General features: G+C 48.1%; 1 protein-coding gene across 1 annotated transcript in view; it reads left to right on the top strand.

The window, feature by feature from the left end:
• Positions 1–763: 763 nt before the first annotated feature.
• The window catches only part of LOC138270134 (extracellular calcium-sensing receptor-like), a 156,287-nt gene continuing 132,365 nt past the window's right edge, over positions 764–24,685 (top strand). The window contains exon 1 of the mRNA XM_069218847.1: positions 764–883. Coding sequence (XP_069074948.1) covers positions 764–883 — 120 coding nt within the window. The remainder of the gene's footprint in view (positions 884–24,685) is intronic.

A 24,685-nucleotide genomic window follows, 5' to 3' on the forward strand; every position in this document is an offset into this window, starting at 1 on the left:
AATGAGCCCGTGGCCAGGAAATGGAGTGCAGAGAGCACCTGCACTTCAGTGGGGATGGCATGCTGATTACGATTTGCCGGTCTCAGTGCTGGATCCAGGAACGCACAAAGTTCATGAATAGTTGCATGAGTGAGTCTGTAATTGATAATGATGTGACACTCCACCATGGTCCGCAAATCAACAAGTGGTCTGTACACCGATGGGGCCCTTCCTCGCCACAAGGGTCTGTACATAGGAGGAGTTGAAAACACGTGTGAGGAACACACATACATCTGCACGCATTGTTTTTCATTCAGCACTGCTGGCATGATTATCAACAACACAAATGCTTAGTGTGTGTGACATTACAGCAACATGACCACAATGATATATCGGGACTGGTCAGGTGCAGTAATGTATATTGTTTCATGCCTATGGGTGTTTTGGAGACAATAGGACCTGCATTGTGCTGATGAGGGTTTTACAACTGTGTAGTTAAGGCCAAAATATCTGCCCCCTGTAATCCACAAGTGTTGTGGTGGAAGTGAACTCATACCGCTAGTGGTTGATGTAATAGCGTAAGGCGGAGTTTACAGCCATGCGCAAATTCATTGGTTAACATGGTTGTCAATGGGCATTCTTAGCGTATAATGATCGCCGCTGGTGGTGACGGTGCACACCACTGTGGTGCGTACGCGAACTTGTCACCCCAACTTCACTTGACTCCCTTATCTCATGTATACAGGTACTCCATTGAGTGCACTGCTGTGTCCTGCCTCTGGTCATGGAAATGGCACGTGTTGCAGGGGAAAGGGCCCCTGCCTTCACCAACGAGGAATTGGAGAAGCTTGTGGATGGGGTCCTGCCTCTGTACGCCAACCTCTACGGTCGGCCAGAGGTACAGGTGAGTGTGAGGATTGGGGGTCATGTATGTGTGTAGTGGTGGGTGTTGGCTGCATACATGTGTGCACTTGTGACACTGTTTGGTCCAGGTTTCCTGACATGCTGCATGTGTGTGTGCTGTTAGGTTATTTGAAATGTCCATCCCATAGTGGACGTATAGCCAGCTGTATATGATTGGCCAGTGTCTGACCTCAGTGTTACTTTTCTGTGTGTCCCTTATAGGTGAGCACCCACCAGAAGAGGGGACTTTGACATGCTATCACCAAGGAAGTGCGGACCCTGGGGGTCTACAACCAGCAGAACACCCACTGCAGGAAGAGGTAGGGGGACTGCGGTGCTGGGCGAGGAAGATCTGTGAGGCCTAGCTGGGGAAGTCCTCCCAATGAGGAAGGGGTGCCCGTCGGGCACTGACCCGCCCTTATGCAACGCATCCTTGCGGTGGTGTACCCGGACCTGGATGGGCGCTTGAAGGCTCCACAGTAGTCACAAGGGGGTGAGTACATATACCATATTTTGGCCCCTTGATGGATGTGTATGGGTGCATTTGTATTTATGCTGTCTAGTGGCAGGGACTATGACTGATGTCCATCTACATAATGGCCCCCTTGGGGAGTAGGGGTGTTTGGGTCAAGTCTGCAGTACGTCAGATCCTTAAGTTAGTTGGGGAATGGCTGTAGAGCAGGGTTTTGGCCATGAGTCAGGGGCATAGCCATGTGTATAGCGGTAGGTGCTGCCTGGTGGAAGGTTTTCTGGGTGGGTGTATGTGTGAACCACTAATGTACCTCCATTCAGCTATTTACAAGTGTCTCTACTGATTTGGTTCCCCATCCCTGTTCTCTTGTGTTGTCTGTGTACATCAGCATCATCTGGTGAGGGAGCTGAGGCACCGGCGAGTGGGGAGGCAGTGGCCCATGGATCCTTGTCCGGGTCCAAGGGGACCAGTGGGTTGGAGGGCGAGGGGAGTACCACAGGGGAGGCAACTACAACTGGAGGTAGTGACTCCAATACCTCCTCTGATCGGAGCTCCCTGGCGGACCCTAGTGGGCCCACCCCTACTGTATCATCTTCCGCCACCCCCATATCATCACCGCCCTCCCAGTTGCTCCCCACCGAGTTGCCCGTGCCCACTCACCCAGAAGGGTGGGTGTCTCCTTCGCCCCAGGCACCTCCTCCCCTGCCCCAGTCAGTCCTGCTGCCCTCATGGAGGAGGCTATTGACCTCCTGAGAACCATCTCTTCAGGGCAGACAACCATAGTCAATGGCATCCAGGGGCTAACATAAGAGGTGCAGCAATGCCTATGTGGATGGCATTCACAGTGCAGTGTCAGGCCTACAGAGATCTTTTCAGGCTCTGGCCTCCTCTTGGACGGCAGCCGGTGTCCCCGGTCATTCCGTTCCCCCTCCAACCACCTCTACCCCTTCCAGCACCCCACTCCCTTCACCCGTCCAACGCACACATTCTGATACGCAGCCACATACCTCAACACACAAGAAGCACACTTCAAAACACAAGCATCACACCTCCCACCACAAGCATACACACAGCCAACATACACATGCACACACACCAACATTCACTTCTCCGAGTGTGCTTACCTCTTCCGCCTCCATGTCTGTCCCCTGTACATGCACACCCACAGGTACTGCACCCTCATTCAATGTTGCTGACCCTATTCCTGCCATTACCACAATAGCACACATCTATTCGTGCACCCCAGACACCACACCTGCACTCACCACAACAACCTTAGTTGATACATGCAGCACACTCACCAGACTTGCAGACACCCAGATAACATCCATTTAACACTGGCAGCCTGTCTTGTCCCACTTTGTTCACCCATCTCTCCTCACAAGACACTCAAACTCACCAAAACACACACACATCACACATTCACCACACCTCAGCATACTGTCCAGTCACCTGCAGCCACGTCACGCACACCTACACATGTCACAACCACTCCCTCTATCTCCACTCCCACGCCTTCCTCCAGGTCCACCCCAATTGCACCTAAGAAACTTTTCCTATCCAGTGTTGACCTATTTGAACCCACTGGCCCACCCCATCTTGTCCCTAAAATTGCTCACCTCCTTGCCCTGTCCACTCCTCCCACGTCACAGCCCACCCCTGTGCGCCCTTCCCATTCCTGTGCTACCTCCCCTGTGAGGAAGAGATCCCGTGCTGGCCCAGGGATATCTGCTGCACCCAAGGCCAAGTCCACTCCACCAACTGCTGTTACTAAACCTAAGCCCCCTCTACCTTCCAAACGTAAATCTAAGCCCCCACTCCTAGTCGTAAATCCACACCCCCACCACTCCCTGCCCCTGTTCCCTGAGGTGCCAGGATGACCCATTGTTGCCCCTTTGAGGTGGGGTACCTTTGCACTTGTGTGAGTCAAGTTGAGGCCATTGTGGCCCGTCGGACTTATTTGACTATGGACTGGCCATTGGCCTTCTATGCACTTCTGTTGCTCAGTGAGCACAATAAAGGTTAATGTGTGACCTGTGTTGTTTGAGGCACACTCTGGATCTGTGGTCTCTTGTTTCATTGTTTGGGGGTGTTGGGCACATGTATGTAATTTGGGCAGGTTGGATTTGCCTTGTGTCGGGTAAGTACCTCTTGCTGTGGGGGGTATGGCTTGTGCTGCTGTGAAGGGTTGTGGGAGCGTTGCAGGTTGGGTGGAGTGGGTGGGTATGTAACTGTGCCCTTTCTTCTATTGTTTAGTAGGTTGCAGTACTTACTGTCATCGTCTTCGTCGGCGGTCTCAGTCGTGGACGTATATGGCAAGGAGCAGGGCTGGCCACTCTCTCTCCATGTCTGCTTCGGCGTGTTGTGTGAGCCTCCGGTGAGTGTTTCCTTATATTTGGTTAGTTTCCGTCTGCCTTTGCGTGGCGGTGGTTCCTGACCCGGAACTGACGGCGGTCTAGTGCTTCATTATTTGATGGTTGGGTAGGGCCTTTCCGTCGGCCTTTGGGCGGGCTCTGCCGTCATTGTTGGCACTCCTCTGCTGGCAGTGAGTGGTTTTCAGGATGCCTGTGTTTCAGTTGGTTCATTATTTGGCGGTTCGGACTGCACGTCAGTTGACGGTTGTTACCGTCAGCGGTGCGGTGTTTACCGCCGTGTTCATAATAAGGGCCTTTGTCTCTCAATATTTTGTCCACAATATTAGGGTCCAACAGTGTTTACTACTCTATATTCATGGTGCGCTCAGTTGTTGCTTTCAAATCTGAGTATACATGGACTTGGCTATTTTCAGACACATGTTTATGGGCAATTTCTATCATCTTGTGGAGGGTGGAGAAGGGGACACCTGCACTCACCTGTCATATCCTCTCCCTCATTTAGAGGACAGGGATGGCACATTTACCAGTTCTGCCAGCTGCCATTGTTGACTCTGTGAATGTGAAACCCCCTCAGTAGTGCAACACCCCTCCTTACCCGGTGGACATGGAGTGGGGAGTTAAAAGAGCCCTCCTCTTTACAGGGATGACAACTGCATTGTTCTTTCTGATCCTATCTGCCATGTATAGTATGACTTTTCTGCAAAGGAATTTGCAGCAAAGGTCCCCATGCTTTCTCAGAGAACTCTAGTCTGTTTGGGAAGACAAAGACCCCTTTGGGACTTGTCCTCAGAGACATTAGAAGGCTCAGCCCCCATGCCATCAAGGCTTGTTGGAACAGGAACTGCAGTCATAACTTTTGTTTCTTCAGAGCAGTCCCTACCCTGGAGGTGAGGATTGCTTGAGTGAACAAGGGTCGCTAACACAATCTCCAACTTTAAAAGTGGCGGGCGGGCCACGTCCAGATCAGCCATTGCTGGGCTGATAGGGATGGTCCATTCACTACCCCAGAGTGTAGCAGAGAACTGCTAAACAAGACACCATCTATTTTAATATTTTCATTAGATGCTTTCTGTGCCCACACCCGGCCTCCCCTAGAGGATGAACTCTCAGGTCCCCTCAGGATATTTGACCTTTTTCACAATTAATCAGTTAAATATGATCATGCTGTGCGCAAAATGTAATTACACCTTCAGAACAGGAGTGCACTCTGGAAACTAAGGGCCTCAGCTGGTAAATGATGTGCCCTGTCATTGGGATTTCTTTATAAGGCTGTTATGTATTGTGGGTATTTTGCTGATGATGAACAGCAGTGCTTGTTGTCTCTTTGCCTGTGATTCAATGCACACAGTTGGAAACAGTGCTTCTGCAGGAATCTGCTCTGGTGTGCATGTTATGGTCATTGCAGCAGATCTGAGGTGTACAGGTAAATGTATCATCTGATTGGATCAGGCTCACTGTGAGCTGGTGTTGAAGATACATTTGATGCTGTGAAGGCACCTGTCACTTAGCACAAATTCCACTGGCCAGTTCCTGCTTCCCCCACACACCTCCAACACAGCTTCTGCATAACTTGTCCTCCTGTTGCACTGTCTGCCTCTTTGTCTCTTTGAATGGAGCTTCACTGGTGTGTGGTCCAGGTACTGATCCTTTTTGCCCTCAACCCACTTATGGAATCTGCCTGCAAGCTGCCCTCACAAAGGCTGGAGACCCTCTCCATACCAGGGCAGTTTCTCTTAGGAGGTGTAATGGCTGCATACTCTGGGGTGATGTTTACAGAGACCAACTACAGGGAAAGGCCTGTGCCTCCCTCCTGTAAAAGGTAAGAAAATGCCTATCTGATTTTGCCTGTCTATTTGCTGTTGTGCCATTCATTTGTGAAATGTCTACTATGGGTGGGGATTGGGCAGTGTGTAACCTTTGTCCTGTTAAAAGCACATGATTCCTGCTGAAAGGAAGTGTATGAAATAAGTGTGTACATTTAGCACCTTTTCAGCATATAGTAGCATACATTTTGTTTTTCAGTTTTCGTGCCTTGTCACATGTGCTGGAAAAGTAGGATGTTCCATCAAAATGGGCGTCAACAATCAGAACTGGGTGTTGACAGTTAGAATGGGTGTTGTAAGAGAGTTACAAAGCTCTTGGACCAGAGTTTAGAAACAATGAAGCGCTGTGCGGCAAACCATGTGCAGGCCCTGGTCAGGCAAGCATGAAGTAAGGAACTGTGAGTGTTTTTTGGCATCTGTAGCTCGAGCTATAGACCTCTGCATTCTATGAGAGATGATTGGCTCCCAGGGACCACTGCAAACTTGGAATGAGAGCACAGGTTGTTGCTGAAAGATTGCGGGTCTCTTACAGGACTCTGGGTGAATCTGCTCTCTTGAAGATAGAGAAGGTGACCCATCGCTAAAATCTTATAGAGACCTCTGACCTCTCATGAGAGACAACATACTCACAGGGAGCAGTCTAAAGCTGGAATGAGTGCTCAGGTTGTTGCTAACAGATCGTAGGTCTTTCACAGAGCCCTTGATTTGATCCGCTCCCCCAAAGATGGAGAAGGTCACCCATCTCAGCCCACAACTTGCTTTTAAACCTGCTGCCTCTGGCTGGCAACTAAATCCAGGTGTCTGAACACATGATCCCATCACTGAGGCATATGGCTAAATGGACACCAATATTGCAACCATTTTCAGTTCACCGTCAAGCTTCCTTAGGGTGCCACATGCAAGTTATTGGCGTAGGACATACCTGAGTGGAGTGTCAGCCTGATGATGATGTAATGCAGTTGGAAAGGTTAAAGGTTCAGCTTTAGGCTGGACAAGACTTTTATGGCTTCATACAGTAGGCTTCTCTTATCTCCAGACCATGAAGGTGTTCCCAACAGCAGTGTGTAGCTAAAGACATAGATATCTGCCCCATGAACCCATCCTTTGCATTACAGAGAAGGGAAAACGCACGTTGAGAAGTAGAATCCATTCTTCAGAGACTCTTCAGTTAGTTTGTGAATTCCAACACCCACCCCTTAAAAGTGGCACACTCTCACACAAGACATTTAGGGCCATATGTACGAACACTTTTTCCCATAGGCACAGAATGGGTAAAAACCCATTGCTACATCTGGCCCTTAGTTCATAGATTATAGATCTGTACTATAAACTAACCTCTTACACAACATAAGGAGCAAAATAGCAGCAGATATCGTAATCAGACTGGTAATAACAAGCATTTATTTTTTATGTAGTGAATGTTACACAGAATTTGAAATTCAATATTAAATATAAAATGTCATAGCATAAATGTAACAAAATATTAAATATCAATGACACATTCAAAATAATTAGTGCAAACAGCAATATGCCATGCTAGAATCCCCTGCTTCAGCAACACTGCTGTAATATATGTTGATGTGAGGCTGCTAAACCTGGACATACAAACAACACATGTATTAAATCTTACATTGAGCAGGAGAAATAATTGATTTTTTTCCTGAAATGGAGAAAGGATTATATATTGTCAGCTATTTGTGAACCTTCATTTTTAAAGAAGGCAAATATGTATATCTAGATTAGCTTTAAAATAACACTGCAGACAGACAGTGACATCTTGACTGCACTTGCTTACAACTCATCTAGTGGTTAAAATAATGGATTTGGGCTTCAATATATCTTCAATATATATGTGGGCTTCAATATATCCTTTGGACCATTCTTTAAAACTATCCTCACAAATATCACCATTTAATAAATTGAGAACAAGAGGCCAATTATTTGCAGCATTTTTTACAGCAAGATAGAGAGTGGATTTGAGTCAAAAGTATATTTCTACATAAACAAGGTAGTTCAGAGGAGTGCCACAGATGTATCAGCTGTCAATATCCTCAGTGTAAAACACTCACCACATCTAGCTCTAATCCTAAAACTTCAGTCAAACATCAAAGTGTACTTGTGACAATATCTGATAGTCAGAAATTTGAAACCATTCAAAACCATAAAGTAATATTCAAGGAATCTTAACAATATAAACTTTTGAAAGTGCCTCAATGTAGGAGGCTGGACTGGCTTGTAGTGAGTACCAAGGGGTACTTGCACCTTGCACCAGGCCCAGTTATTCCTTATTAGTGTATAGGGTGTCTAGCAGCTTAGGCTGATAGATAATGGTAGCTTAGCAGAGCAGCTTAGGCTGAACTAGGAGACGTGTGAAGCTACTACAGTACCACTCAGTGTCATATGCACAATATCATAAGAAAACACAATACACAGTTATACTAAAAATAAAGGTACTTTATTTTTATGACAATATGCCAAAGTATCTTAGAGTGTACCCTCAGTGAGAGGATAGGAAATATACACAAGATATATATACACAATAGCAAAAATATGCAGTATAGTCTTAGAAAACAGTGCAAACAATGTATAGTTACAATAGGATGCAATGGGGAAACATAGGGATAGGGGCAACACAAACCATATACTCCAAAAGTGGAATGCGAACCACGAATGGACCCCAAACCTATGTGACCTTGTAGAGGGTTGCTGGGACTATTAGAAAATAGTGAGAGTTAGAAAAATAACCCTCCCCAAGACCCTGAAAAGTGAGTGCAAAGTGCACTAAAGTTCCCCTAAGGACAAAGAAGTCGTGTTAGAGGAATAATGCAGGAAAGACACAAACCAACAATGCAACAACTGTGGATTTCCAATCTAGGGTACCTGTGGAACAAGGGGACCAAGTCCAAAAGTCACAAGCAAGTCGGAGATGGGCAGATGCCCAGGAAATGCCAGCTGCGGGTGCAAAGAAGCTTCTACTGGACAGAAGAAGCTGAGGTTTCTGCAAGAACGAAAAGGGCTAGAGACTTCCCCTTTGGTGGACGGATCTGACTCGCTGTGGAGAGTCGTGCAGAAGTGTTTCCCGCCGAAAGAACGCCAACAAGCCTTGCTAGCTGCAAATCGTGCGGTTAGCATTTTTGGACGCTGCTGTCGCCCTGGAGGGACCAGGAGGTCGCAAATTGGACCAGGAGAGAGAGGGGACATCGAGCAAGACAAGAAGCCCTCTCAGCAGCAGGTAGCACACGGAGGAGTGCCAGAAACAGGCACTACAAGGATGCATGAAACGGTGCTCACCCGAAGTCGCACAAAGGAGTCCCACGTCGCCGGAGACCAACTTAGAAAGTCGTGCAATGCAGGTTAGAGTGCCGTGGACCCAGGCTTGGCTGTGCACAAAGGATTTCTGCCGGAAGTGCACAGGGGCCGGAGTAGCTGCAAAAGTCGCGGTTCCCAGCAATGCAGCCCAGCGAGGTGAGGCAAGGACTTACCTCCACCAAACTTGGACTGAAGAGTCACTGGACTGTGGGGGTCACTTGGACAGAGTCGCTGGATTCGAGGGACCTCGCTCGTCGTGCTGAGAGGAGACCCAAGGGACCGGTAATGCAGCTTTTTGGTGCCTGCGGTTGCAGGGGGAAGATTCCGTCGACCCACGGGAGATTTCTTCGGAGCTTCTGGTGCAGAGAGGAGGCAGACTACCCCCACAGCATGCACAAGCAGGAAAACAGTCGAGAAGGCGGCAGGATCAGCGTTACAGAGTTGCAGTAGTCGTCTTTGCTTCTATGTTGCAGGTTTGCAGGCTTCCAGCGCGGTCAGCAGTCGATTCCTTGGCAGAAGGTGAAGAGAGAGATGCAGAGGAACTCGGATGAGCTCTTGCATTCGTTATCTAAAGTTTCCCCAGAGACAGAGACCCTAAATAGCCAGAAAAGAGGGTTTGGCTACTTAGGAGAGAGGATAGGCTACTAACACCTGAAGGAGCCTATCAGAAGGAGTCTTTGACATCACCTGGTGGCACTGGTTGCACCAGTACCTGGTAGACTCTGATCTGACCTCTCCCCAAGAATTGGGAAAGAAGGCAGACAAATGGGTCAGAACAAGGGTGAACAGAAAAGTTCATACAGGGGGTGACAAAGATGGCAATAAGAAGAAAGATGGTGAAAAATCTCAAGATAAGCATGGGGATAAGGGTAAAACCAAAGATCCCACTTCAAATCTTAAACACTCTTCAGAGGGTGGGGATAAAACAAATTCTTCCTCTTCTTCCCAACCTGCACACATTAAAAAGCCTTGGTGCTTTGTGTGTAAAAACAGAGGCCATAGGCCAGGGGATAAGTCCTGTCCAGGTAAACCCCCTGAGCCTACCACCACTAATACATCAAGCTCTAGTGCCCCTAGCAGTAGTGGTACTAGTGGTGGGACTGCTGGCAACAGTCAAGCAAAGGGTGTAGTTGGGTTCACTTATGGGTCCATAGTGGAAACTGATGTAATCAGTCCCAAGACAGTTTCTGTCACACCTAGTGGCATTGGCCTTGCCACACTGGCTGCTTGTCCCCTTACAATGGATAAGTACAGGCAGACAGTTTCAATAAATGGTGTTGAGGCCTTGGCCTACAGGGACACAGGTGCCAGTTTCACTTTGGTGACTGAAAACCTAGTGCCTCCTGAACAACACATCATTGGACAACAGAATAAGATTATTGATGTCCATAACTCCACTAAGTTTCTTCCCTTAGCTATAATTCAGTTTAGTTGGGGTGGAGTTACTGGCCCTAAGCAGGTGGTGGTATCACCTAGCTTACCTGTAGACTGTCTCTTAGGTAATGACCTAGAGGCCTCAGGTTGGGCTGATGTAGAGTTTTATGCCCATGCAGCCATGCTGGGCATCCCTGAGGAATTGTTCCCTCTCATTTCAAGTGAAATGAAAAAGCAAAGGAGAGAAGGCCTGAAAACTCAGGATCCCTCTCCATCAACAGGTAAAAAGGGTATCACAGTATCCCCTAACCACCCTACCATTCAGGATACTATTCCTGTGGTGGGAGAAACCTCTCCTGGGGTGGCACCTGTTCCAAGGGAATCATCAGCTGGCAAAGCTGGACTCCCTGAGGTGGAAGTACCTCTCTGTGGGATAACTAACATTGGTGAGAAAAACAGCACCATTTTATTTAACATGGAGCATCCCTCCAACCCTCCCAGAGAAACTTTAGTGCAGAAACCCTGCACTACCTCACAACACTTAGGACAGCATCCCTGCCCTAGTGTGGAGCTCATAGGACAGCATCCCTGCCCTGCTCCAACTCAAGAGAAACAGCATCCCTGTTCTCTCTTCCAGCCAGATGGACAAAGTTTTTGCCCAACTATGGCTTTTCTGAGACAGCATCCCTGTCTGGCATTTCCATCACTACAAATAGGTTCAGTGGACAATTCACACTGCTCTAAACTAAAACTTACTGATAGAAACTCTGAAAATACATCTTCACATTGTTGCTTAGCTAAAAAACGTCAAACAGGGTGGTTTACATCCCCACAGGGAAGTAACCATATAGTGGATGATAAAGGGAGTAACCAGTCTATTGCAGAGCTACTCTCTACTTATCACCACTTAGACAATAAAGTCTCAACTGGCCAAGGTTAGCCGTATTGTCCTTCGTTTGGGGGGGGGTTGTGTGAGAAGGTAGCCTCTTTCTAGCCTTGTTACCCCCACTTTTGGCCTGTTTGTGAGTGTATGTCAGGGTGTTTGTCACTGTTTTCACTGTCTCACTGGGATCCTGATAGCCAGGCCTCAGTGCTCATAGTGAAAACACCATGTTTTCAGTATGGTTGTTATGTGTCACTGGGATCCTGCTGGTCAGGACCCCAGTGCTCATAGGTTTGTGGCCTATATGTTTGTGTCACTGGGACCCTGTCACACAGGGCCCCAGTGCTCATAGGTGTGCATGTCTATGTTCCCTGTGTGGTGCCTAACTGTCTCACTGAGGCTCTGCTAACCAGAACCTCAGTGGTTATGCTCTCTCATTTCTTTCCAAATTGTCACTGACAGGCTAGTGACCATTTTTACCAATTTACATTGGCTTACTGGAACACCCTTATAATTCCCTAGTATATGGTACTGAGGTACCCAGGGTATTGGGGTTCCAGGAGATCCCTATGGGCTGCAGCATTTCTTTTGCCACCCATAGGGAGCTCTGACAATTCTTACACAGGCCTGCCACTGCAGCCTGAGTGAAATAACGTCCACGTTATTTCACAGCCATTTTACACTGCACTTAAGTAACTTATAAGTCACCTATATGTCTAACCTTTACCTGGTAAAGGTTAGGTGCAAAGTTACTTAGTGTGAGGGCACCCTGGCACTAGCCAAGATGCCCCCACATTGTTCAGAGCCAATTCACTGAACTTTGTGAGTGCGGGGACACCATTACACGCGTGCACTACATATAGGTCACTACCTATATGTAGCTTCACCATGGTAACTCCGAATATGGCCATGTAACATGTCTATGATCATGGAATTGCCCCCTCTATGCCATCCTGGCATTGTTGGTACAATTCCATGATCCCAGTGGTCTGTAGCACAGACCCTGGTACTGCCAGACTGCCCTTCCTGGGGTTTCTCTGCAGCTGCTGCTGCTGCCAACCCCTCAGACAGGCAGCTGCCCTCCTGGGGTCCAGCCAGGCCTGGCCCAGGATGGCAGAACAAAGAACTTCCTCTGAGAGAGGGTGTGACACCCTCTCCCTTTGGAAAATGGTGTGAAGGCAGGGGAGGAGTAGCCTCCCCCAGCCTCTGGAAATGCTTTGTTGGGCACAGATGTGCCCAATTCTGCATAAGCCAGTCTACACCGGTTCAGGGACCCCTTAGCCCCTGCTCTGGCGCGAAACTGGACAAAGGAAAGGGGAGTGACCACTCCCCTGACCTGCACCTCCCCTGGGAGGTGTCCAGAGCTCCTCCAGTGTGCTCCAGACCTCTGCCATCTTGGAAACAGAGGTGCTGCTGGCACACTGGACTGCTCTGAGTGGCCAGTGCCACCAGGTGACGTCAGAGACTCCTTGTGATAGGCTCCTTCAGGTGTTAGTAGCCTTTCCTCTCTCCTAGGTAGCCAAACCCTCTTTTCTGGCTATTTAGGGTCTCTGTCTCTGGGGAAACTTTAGATAACGAATGCATGAGCTCAGCCGAGTTCCTCTGCATCTCCCTCTTCACCTTCTGATAAGGAATCGACCGCTGACCGCGCTGGAAGCCTGCAAACCTGCAACATAGTAGCAAAGACGACTACTGCAACTCTGTAACGCTGATCCTGCCGCCTTCTCGACTGTTTTCCTGCTTGTGCATGCTGTGGGGGTAGTCTGCCTCCTCTCTGCACCAGAAGCTCCGAAGAAATCTCCCGTGGGTCGACGGAATCTTCCCCCTGCAACCGCAGGCACCAAAAAGCTGCATTACCGGTCCCTTGGGTCTCCTCTCAGCACGACGAGCGAGGTCCCTCGAATCCAGCGACACCGTCCAAGTGACCCCCACAGTCCAGTGACTCTTCAGCCCAAGTTTGGTGGAGGTAAGTCCTTGCCTCACCTCGCTGGGCTGCATTGCTGGGAACCGCGAATTTGCAAGCTACTCCGGCCCCTGTGCACTTCCGGCGGAAATCCTTTGTGCACAGCCAAGCCTGGGTCCACGGCACTCTAACCTGCATTGCACGACTTTCTAAGTTGGTCTCCGGCGACGTGGGACTCCTTTGTGCAACTTCGGGGAGCACCGTTTCACGCATCCTTGTAGTGCCTGTTTCTGGCACTTCTCCGGGTGCTACCTGCTTCAGTGAGGGCTCTTTGTCTTGCTCGACGTCCCCTCTCTCTGCAGGTCCAATTTGCGACCTTCTGGTCCCTCCTGGGCTCCAGCAGCGTCCAAAAACGCCAAACGCACGATTTGCGTGTAGCAAGGCTTGTTGGCGTCCATCCGGCGGGAAAACACTTCTGCACGACTCTCCAAGGCGTGGGGGATCCATCCTCCAAAGGGGAAGTCTCTAGCCCTTGTCGTTCCTGCAGTATTCACAGTTCTTCAGCCTAGTAAGAGCTTCTTTGCACCAACCACTGGCATTTCTTGGGCATCTGCCCATCTCCGAGCTGCTTGTGACTTCTGGACTTGGTCCCCTTGTTCCACAGGTACCCTCAGTCAGGAATCCATCGTTGTTGCATTGCTGATTTGTGTTTTCCTTGCATTTTCCCTCTAACACGACTATTTGGTCCTTAGGGGAACTTTGGTGCACTTTGCACTCACTTTTCAGGGTCTTGGGGAGGGTTATTTTGCTAACTCTCACTATTTTCTAATAGTCCCAGCGACCCTCTACAAGGTCACATAGGTTTGGGGTCCATTCGTGGTTCGCATTCCACTTTTGGAGTATATGGTTTGTGTTGCCCCTATCCCTATGTTTCCCCATTGCATCCTATTGTAACTATACATTGTTTGCACTGTTTTCTAAGACTATACTGCATATTTTTGCTATTGTGTATATATATCTTGTGTATATTTCCTATCCTCTCACTGAGGGTACACTCTAAGATACTTTGGCATATTGTCATAAAAATAAAGTACCTTTATTTTTAGTATAACTGTGTATTGTGTTTTCTTATGATATTGTGCATATGACACTAAGTGGTACTGTAGTAGCTTCACACGTCTCCTAGTTCAGCCTAAGCTGCTCTGCTAAGCTACCATTATCTATCAGCCTAAGCTGCTAGACACCCTATACACTAATAAGGGATAACTGGGCCTGGTGCAAGGTGTAAGTACCCCTTGGTACTCACTACAAGCCAGTCCAGCCTCCTACAGCACTTCTGTGCCCAACAAAGCATTTCCAGAGGCTGGGGGAGGCTACTCCTCCCCTGCCTTCACACCATTTTCCAAAGGGAGAGGGTGTCACACCCTCTCTCAGAGGAAGTTCTTTGTTCTGCCATCCTGGGCCAGGCCTGGCTGGACCCCAGGAGGGCAGATGCCTGTCTGAGGGGTTGGCAGCAGCAGCAGCTGCAGTGAAACCCCGGGAAGGGCAGTTTGGCAGTACCAGGGTGTGAGAAAGTAGCCTCTTTCTAGCCTTGTTACCCCCACTTTTTGCCTGTTTGTGAGTGTATGTCAGGGTGTTTGTCACTGTTTTCACTGTCTCACTGGGATCCTGATAGCCAGGCCCCAGTGCTCATAGTGAAAACACTATGTTTTCAGTATGGTTGTTATGTGTCACTGGGATCCTGCTGGTCAGGACCCCAGTGCTCATAGGTTTGTGGCCTATATGTATGTGTCACTGGGACCCTGTCACACAGGGCCCCAGTGCTCATAGGTGTGCATGTACATGTTCCCTGTGTGGTGCCTAACTGTCTCACTGAGGCTCTGCTAACCAGAACCTCAGTGGTTATGCTCTCTCATTACTTTCAAATTGTCACTAACAGGCTAGTGACCATTTTTACCAATTTACAATGGCTTACTGGAACACCCTTATAATTCCCTAGTATATGGTACTGAGGTACCCAGGGTATTGGGGTTCCAGGAGATCCCTATGGGCTGCAGCATTTCTTTTGCCACCCATAGGGAGCTCTGACAATTCTTACACAGGCCTGCCACTGCAGCCTGAGCGAAATAACGTCCACGTTATTTCACAGCCATTTTACACTGCACTTAAGTAACTTATAAGTCACCTATATGTCTAACCTTTACCTGGTAAAGGTTAGGTGCAAAGTTACTTAGTGTGAGGGCCCCCTGGCACTAGCCAAGGTGCCCCCACATTGTTCAGAGCCAATTCCCTGAACTTTGTGAGTGCGGGGACACCATTACACGCGTGCACTACATATAGGTCACTACCTATATGTAGCTTCACCATGGTAACTCCGAATATGGCCATGTAACATGTCTATGATCATGGAATTGCCCCCTCTATGCCATCCTGGCATTGTTGGTACAATTCCATGATCCCAGTGGTCTGTAGCACAGACCCTGGTACTGCCAGACTGCCCTTCCTGGGGTTTCTCTGCAGCTGCTGCTGCTGCCAACCCCTCAGACAGGCAGCTGCCCTCCTGGGGTCCAGCCAGGCCTGGCCCAGGATGGCAGAACAAAGAACTTCCTCTGAGAGAGGGTGTGACACCCTCTCCCTTTGGAAAATGGTGTGAAGGCAGGGGAGGAGGAGCCTCCCCCAGCCTCTGGAAATGCTTTGTTGGGCACAGATGTGCCCAATTCTGCATAAGCCAGTCTACACCGGTTCAGGGACCCCTTAGCCCCTGCTCTGGCGCGAAACTGGACAAAGGAAAGGGGAGTGACCACTCCCCTGACCTGCACCTCCCCTGGGAGGTGTCCAGAGCTCCTCCAGTGTGCTCCAGACCTCTGCCATCTTGGAAACAGAGGTGCTGCTGGCACACTGGACTGCTCTGAGTGGCCAGTGCCACCAGGTGACGTCAGAGACTCCTTGTGATAGGCTCCTTCAGGTGTTAGTAGCCTTTCCTCTCTCCTAGGTAGCCAAACCCTCTTTTCTGGCTATTTAGGGTCTCTGTCTCTGGGGAAACTTGAGATAACGAATGGATGAGCTCAGCCGAGTTCCTCTGCATCTCCCTCTTCACCTTCTGATAAGGAATCGACCGCTGACCGCGCTGGAAGCCTGCAAACCTGCAACATAGTAGCAAAGACGACTACTGCAACTCTGTAACGCTGATCCTGCCGCCTTCTCGACTGTTTTCCTGCTTGTGCATGCTGTGGGGGTAGTCTGCCTCCTCTCTGCACCAGAAGCTCCGAAGAAATCTCCCGTGGGTCGACGGAATCTTCCCCCTGCAACCGCAGGCACCAAAAAGCTGCATTACCAGTCCCTTGGGTCTCCTCTCAGCACGACGAGCGAGGTCCCTCGAATCCAGCGACACCGTCCAAGTGACCCCCACAGTCCAGTGACTCTTCAGCCCAAGTTTGGTGGAGGTAAGTCCTTGCCTCACCTCGCTGGGCTGCATTGCTGGGAACCGCGACTTTTCAAGCTACTCCGGCCCCTGTGCACTTCCGGCGGAAATCCTTCGTGCACAGCCAAGCCTGGGTCCACGGCACTCTAAGCTGCATTGCACGACTTTCTAAGTTGGTCTCCGGCGACGTGGGACCCCTTTGTGCAACTTCGGCGAGCACCGTTTCACGCATCCTCGTAGTGCCTGTTTCTGGCACTTCTCCGGGTGCTACCTGCTTCAGTGAGGGCTCTTTGTCTTGCTCGACGTCCCCTCTCTCTGCAGTTCCAATTTGCGACCTCCTGGTCCCTCCTGGGCCCCAGCAGCGTCCAAAAACGCCAAACGCACGATTTGCGTGTAGCAAGGCTTGTTGGCGTCCATCCGGCGGGAAAACACTTCTGCACGACTCTCCAAGGCGTGGGGGATCCATCCTCCAAAGGGGAAGTCTCTAGCCCTTGTCGTTCCTGCAGTATTCACAGTTCTTCAGCCTAGTAAGAGCTTCTTTGCACCAACCGCTGGCATTTCTTGGGCATCTGCCCATCTCCGAGCTGCTTGTGACTTTTGGACTTGGTCCCCTTGTTCCACAGGTACCCTCAGTCAGGAATCCATCGTTGTTGCATTGCTGATTTGTGTTTTCCTTGCATTTTCCCTCTAACACGACTATTTTGTCCTTAGGGGAACTTTAGTGCACTTTGCACTCACTTTTCAGGGTCTTGGGGAGGGTTATTTTTCTAACTCTCACTATTTTCTAATAGTCCCAGCGACCCTCTACAAGGTCACATAGGTTTGGGGTCCATTCGTGGTTCGCATTCCACTTCTGGAGTATATGGTTTGTGTTGCCCCTATCCCTATGTTTCCCCATTGCATCCTATTGTAACTATACATTGTTTGCACTGTTTTCTAAGACTATACTGCATATTTTTGCTATTGTGTATATATATCTTGTGTATATTTCCTATCCTCTCACTGAGGGTACACTCTAAGATACTTTGGCATATTGTCATAAAAATAAAGTACCTTTATTTTTAGTATAACTGTGTATTGTGTTTTCTTATGATATTGTGCATATGACACTAAGTGGTACTGTAGTAGCTTCACACGTCTCCTAGTTCAGCCTAAGCTGCTCTGCTAAGCTACCATTATCTATCAGCCTAAGCTGCTAGACACCCTATACACTAATAAGGGATAACTGGGCCTGGTGCAAGGTGCAAGTACCCCTTGGTGCTCACTACAAGCCAGTCCAGCCTCCTACACAGGGTCTGTGCTACAGACCACTGGGATCATGGGATTGTGACAACTATGCCAGGATGGCATAGAGGGGGCAATTCCATGATCATAGACATGTTACATGGCCATATTCGGAGTTACCATTGTGAAGCTACATATAGGTAGTGACCTATATGTAGTGCACGCGTGTAATGGTGTCCCCGCTCTCACAAAGTTCAGGGAATTGGCTCCGAACAATGTGGGGGCACCTTGGCTAGTGCCAGGGTACCCTCACACTAAGTAACTTTGCACCTAACCTTTACCAGGTAAAGGTTAGACATATAGGTGACTTATAAGTTACTTAAGTGCAGTGTAAAATGGCTGTGAAATAACGTGGACGTTATTTCACTCAGGCTGCAGTGGCAGGCCTGTGTAAGAATTGTCAGAGCTCCCTATGGGTGGCAAAAGAAATGCTGCAGCCCATAGGGATCTCCTGGAACCCCAATACCCTGGGTACCTCAGTACCATATACCAGGGAATTATAAGGGTGTTCCAGTAAGCCAATGTAAATTGGTAAAATTGGTCACTAGCCTGTTAGTGACAATTTGAAAGAAATGAGAGAGCATAACCACTGAGGTTCTGATTAGCAGAGCCTCAGTGAGACAGTTAGTCACTACACAGGTAACACATTCAGGCACACTTATGAGCACTGGGGCCCTGGGTTACCAGGGTCCCAGTGACACATACAATACACATATAGTTCCTGCAGAAACCTCAGCTTCTTCTGTCCAGTAGAAGCTTCTTTGCACCCGCAGCTGGCATTTCCTGGGCATCTGCCCATCTCCGACTTGCTTGTGACTTTTGGACTTGGTCCCCTTGTTCCACAGGTACCCTAGATTGGAAATCCACAGTTGTTGCATTGTTGGTTTGTGTCTTTCCTGCATTATTCCTCTAACATGACTTCTTTGTCCTTAGGGGAACTTTAGTGCACTTTGCACTCACTTTTCAGGGTCTTGGGGAGGGTTATTTTTCTAACTCTCACTATTTTCTAATAGTCCCAGCGACCCTCTACAAGGTCACATAGGTTTGGGGTCCATTCGTGGTTCGCATTCCACTTTTGGAGTATATGGTTTGTGTTGCCCCTATCCCTATGTTTCCCCATTGCATCCTATTGTAACTATACATTGTTTGCACTGTTTTCTAAGACTATACTGCATATTTTTGCTATTGTGTATATATATCTTGTGTATATTTCCTATCCTCTCACTGAGGGTACACTCTAAGATACTTTGGCATATTGTCATAAAAATAAAAAACCTTTATTTTTAGTATAACTGTGTATTGTGTTTTCTTATGATATTGTGCAAGTGACACCTGTAGTACTGTAGTAGCTCCACACGTCTCCTAGTTCAGCCTAAGCTGCTCTGCTAAGCTACCATTATCTATCAGCCTAAGCTGCTAGACACCCTATACACTAATAAGGGATAACTGGGCCTGGTGCAAGGTGCAAGTACCCCTTGGTACTCACTACAAGCCAGTCCAGCCTCCTACATTGGTTGTGCAGCGGTGGGATAAGTGCTTTGAGACTACTTACCACTCTTGTCATTGTACTTTTCATAAGAGAAAAATATACAAAACAAGGTCAGTGTATATACACATAGCCAAAAAGTTTTGCATTTCCTCTTTTCACTCTTTTCTGAGTGCTGAAAAGTACTTCTAACTTCCTAAAAAGTTCTAAAAAGTTTTAAAAGTTTTTTTTCTCTGTCTTTCTAAAAGCTCTGACAAACTTTTTATATTTTACTATCACTTTAACTCTCTCTAAAAGTGTCTGGCGCAGGCCAAAATGTTGATCTGTCCAAACTTGCATATGATCACCTTAGCTGGAAAGGAGCAAGGATTCTCTGCATAGAGAGAGGTTTGAGTGTAGGGAAGAATCCTTCCTTAGAACTGTTAATTAACATGCTTAGAGTACAGGATAAGGCCATAAGTGCCCAATCTGTTGAACAAGTAGCTAATGGTTCTCAATCTGATCCAGGGACTCCCCCAGGAAAAGATTCAGGAAAGAAACTTCCTAGCCTGCCCATTACTAGACAGTCTAGCATAGTTGGTAATGATGATGAGCCACACCATATAAATAGTGTTGTCTCACATCATAGCAAAAGCATTTATTCTCACCATACTGGTAGTGATGTTTCTGTTAGCCAAGCTGTTAGGGTGGCTTCTGTAAGGGACAGGTCTCCTTCTGTCCATTCTCACCATACTTCTGTTTCAAGGCATGTCCCTCCCACCCACCCTGATGACAGATTGTTAGAAAGGGAGCTCAATAGATTGAGAGTGGAACAAACCAGACTGAAGCTCAAGAAGCAACAGCTGGATTTGGATAGACAGACTTTAGAAGTAGAGAAGGAGAGACAGAAACTGGGTTTAGAAACCCATGGTGGCAGAAGCAGTATTCCCCATAGTCATCCTGCAAAAGAGCATGATTCCAGGAATCTGCACAAGATAGTTCCCCCTTATAAGGAGGGGGATGACATTAACAAGTGGTTTGCTGCACTTGAGAGGGCCTGTGTTGTACAGGATGTCCCTCAAAGGCAGTGGGCTGCTATCCTATGGCTATCATTTAGTCTAAAAGGTAGGGATAGGCTCCTTACTGTGAAATAAAATGATGCTAATAATTTCCAAGTTCTTAAGAATGCACTCCTGGATGGTTATGGCTTAACCACTGAACAGTACAGGATAAAGTTCAGAGAGACCAAAAAGGAGTCTTCACAAGACTGGGTTGATTTCATTGACCATTCAGTGAAGGCCTTGGAGGGGTGGTTACATGGCAGTAAGTTACTGATTATGACAGCCTGTATAACTTGATCCTGAGAGAGCATATTCTTAATAATTGTGTGTCTGATTTGTTGCACCAGTACTTGGTGGACTCTGATCTGACCTCTCCCCAAGAATTGGGAAAGAAGGCAGACAAATGGGTCAGAACAAGGGTGAACAGAAAAGTTCATACAGGGGGTGACAAAGATGGCAACAAAAAGAAGGATGGTAAGTCTTCTGACAAGGGTGGGGACAAATCTAAAAATGAGTCTTCATCAGGCCCACAAAAACACTCTGGTGGGGGTGGTGGGCCCAAATCCTCTTTTAATCAGAACAAGGAAAAGAAACCATGGTGCTATTTATGTAAAATAAAAGGCCATTGGACAACAGATCCCAGTTGTCCAAAGAAAGGCACCAAGCCTCCTACCACTACAACCCCTACTGCTACACCTATGTCCCTACTAATAGCAGTGGTGGTGGGAGCAAACCTACTAATAGCCAATCCAAGGGAGTAGCTGGGCTCACTATTGGTAACTTAGCAGGGGTTGACCTTGTTAGGGAGGCCACAGAGGCTGTGTTAGTCTCTGAGGGGGCTATTGATTTAGCCACCTTAGTTGCTTGTCCCCTTAATATGGATAAGTACAAGCAGCTACCCCTAATAAATGGTGTTGAGGTTCAGGCCTACAGGGACACTGGAGCCAGTGTGACTATGGTCATAGAGAAACTGGTCCACCCTGAACAACACCTACTTGGTCACCAGTACCAAGTAACCGATGCTCACAACAACACACTTAGCCACCCCATGGCTGTTGTTAATCTCAACTGGGGGGGGGGGGGTTACTGGTCCAAAGAAAGTTGTGGTAGCTTCAGATTTACCTGTAGACTGTCTATTAGGGAATGATTTGGAGACATCAGCTTGGTCAGATGTGGAGTTGGAGGCCCATGCAGCAATGCTGGGCATCCCAGGGCATATTTTTGCTTTAACAAGGGCTCAGGCCAAAAAGCAAAAAGGACAGGGAAGCTTGGATCCTGGAACAATGGACCAAGTGCTCCCTAAAGCTAGGGCTAGTAGAAGCAAACCACTTATTACTATCCCTCCCTCTACAGTGGATTCTACTTCTGAGGAAGAAGAATTCCCTCCCTGTGCAGAACCTACACCAGAGGAGCTGGAAGCAGACACTGCTGAGCTTTTGGGTAAAGGGGGGCCTGCCAGAGAGGAGCTGAGTGTGGCACAGCAAACCTGTCCCACATTAGAGGGTCTCAGACAGCAAGCTGTCAAACAGGCTAATGGGGATGTCAGTGACTCTCACAGAGTTTACTGGGAGGACAACCTCTTGTACACTGAGCATAGGGATCCTAAACCTGGAGCTGCCAGGAGATTAGTGATTCCTCAGGAGTACAGAAAGTTCCTCCTAACACTGGCACATGCCATTCCCTTAGCTGGGCATCTAGGACAAATGAAAACTTGGGACAGGCTTGTTCCCCTGTTTCATTGGCCTAGGATGTCTGAGGACACAAAGGAATTTTGTAAGTCCTGTGAAACCTGTCAAGCCAGTGGCAAGACAGGTGGCACCCCAAAGGCACCCCTTATTCCACTGCCTGTGGTTGGGGTTCCCTTTGAAAGGGTAGGGGTTGACATAGTTGGCCCCCTTGACCCTCCTACTGCTTCAGGCAATAGGTTTATCTTGGTGGTAGTGGACCATGCCACAAGACATCCTAAAGCTATTCCTTTAAGGACCACTACAGCTCCTGCAGTGGCAAAGGCCCTCCTGGGAATATTTTCCAGGGTGGGCTTCCCAAAGGAAGTAGTATCAGACAGGGGAAGCAATTTCATGTCTGCATACTTAAAGGCCATGTGGAAGGAGTGTGGTGTAACTTACAAGTTCACAACACCCTATCACCCACAAACAAATGGACTGGTGGAGAGATTTAATAAAACTCTCAAAGGCATGATTATGGGTCTCCCTGAAAAACTCCGCAGGAGATGGGATATCCTTCTACCATATCTCCTTTTTGCCTACAGGGAGGTACCCCAGAAAGGAGTGGGCTTCAGCCCCTTTGAACTTCTTTTTGGACACCCTGTTAGGGGTCCACTCACACTTGTAAAGGAGGGTTGGGAACAACCTTTAAAAGCTCCTAAGCAGGATATTGTGGATTATGTACTTGGCCTCAGATCAAGGATGGCTGAGTACATGAAAAAGGCCAGTAAAAACCTTCAGGCCAGCCAAGAGCTCCAGAAGCAATGGCATGATCAGAAGGCTGTTTTGGTTCAGTACCAACCAGGGCAGAAAGTGTGGGTCTTGGAGCCTGTGGCCCCAAGAGCACTCCAAGATAAATGGAGTGGACCCCACACAATTGTTGAAAAGAAGGGAGAAGTCACCTATTTAGTTGACTTAGGCACTGCCAGGAGTCCCCTTAGGGTGCTCCATGTCAACCGCCTGAAACCCTACTATGACAGGGCTGATCTCACCCTGCTCATGGCAACAGATGAGGGACAGGAAGAAGACAGTGATCCTCTACCTGATCTCTTCTCTTCCACAGAACAAGATGCTCTGGTGGAAGGTGTAGTTTTGGCTGATTGTCTTACTGCTGAGCAGAAAGACAATTGCATAAACCTCCTAGATCAATTCTCTGAACTCTTCTCTACTGTGCCAGGTGCCACTTCTTGGTGTGAGCACACTATAGATACTGGAGACAGTTTACCTGTCAAAAGTAAGATCTATAGGCAGCCTGACCATGTCAGGGACTGCATAAAGCAAGAGGTCCAGAAAATGTTAGAACTAGGAGTGGTTGAGCACTCTGACAGTCCATGGGCTTCTCCTGTGGTACTGGTACCCAAACCCCATTCCAAAGATGGAAAGAAGGAAATGCGGTTTTGTGTAGACTATAGAGGTCTCAACTTGGTAACCAAAACTGATGCTCACCCTATACCCAGGGCAGATGAGCTCATAGATACACTGGCATCTGCCAAGTATCTAAGCACTTTTGATTTGACTGCAGGGTATTGGCAGATCAAATTGTCAGAAGATGCTAAACCTAAGACTGCATTTTCTACCATTGGAGGACATTACCAGTTTAATGTAATGCCTTTTGGTTTGAAAAATGCACCTGCCACTTTTCAGAGGTTGGTGAACACAGTCCTGAAAGGGCTGGAAGCTTTCAGTGCAGCATATTTGGACGATATAGCTGTCTTTAGCTCCAGCTGGGATGATCACCTGGTCCGCCTATGGAAAGTTTTGGAGGCCCTGCAAAAGGCAGGCCTCACTATCAAGGCTTCAAAGTGCCAGATAGGGCAGGGTAAGGTGGTTTATCTGGGACACCTTGTTGGTGGGGAACAGATTGCACCACTTCAGGGGAAAATCCAAACAATTATTGATTGGGTTCCCCCTACCACTCATACTCAGGTGAGAGCCTTCCTAGGCCTCACTGGGTATTACAGGAGGTTCATTAAGAACTATGGCTCCATTGCAGCCCCTCTTAATGACCTCACATCCAAGAAAATGCCTAAAAAGGTATTATGGACAGCAAACTGTCAGAAAGCTTTTGAGGAGCTGAAGCAGGCCATGTGCTCTGCACCTGTCCTGAAAAGCCCTTGTTACTCTAAAAAATTCTATGTCCAAACTGATGCATCTGAATTAGGAGTAGGGGCAGTCCTATCACAACTTAATTCTGAGGGCCAGGATCAACCTGTTGCTTTTATTAGTAGGAGGTTGACCCCTAGAGAAAAGCGTTGGTCTGCCATTGAGAGGGAGGCCTTTGCTGTGGTCTGGGCACTGAAGAAGTTGAGGCCATACCTGTTTGGCACTCACTTCATTGTTCAGACAGACCACAAACCTCTACTTTGGCTAAAACAAATGAAAGGTGAAAATCCTAAATTGTTGAGGTGGTCCATATCCCTACAGGGAATGGACTATACAGTGGAACATAGACCTGGGAGTAGCCACTCCAATGCAGATGGACTCTCCAGATATTTCCACTTAGACAATGAAGACTCATCAGGTCATGGCTAGTCTTATTGTCCTTCGTTTGGGGGGGGGGTTGTGTAGGAAAGTACCATCTTGCCTGGCATGTTACCCCCATTTTTCACTGTATATATGTTGTTTTAGTTGTATGTGTCACTGGGACCCTGGTAACCCAGGGCCCCAGTGTGAGAAGGTAGCCTCTTTCTAGCCTTGTTACCCCCACTT

The sequence above is a fragment of the Pleurodeles waltl genome, chromosome 2_1, assembly GCF_031143425.1.
Source record: "Pleurodeles waltl isolate 20211129_DDA chromosome 2_1, aPleWal1.hap1.20221129, whole genome shotgun sequence".
Lineage (NCBI taxonomy): Eukaryota > Metazoa > Chordata > Amphibia > Caudata > Salamandridae > Pleurodeles > Pleurodeles waltl.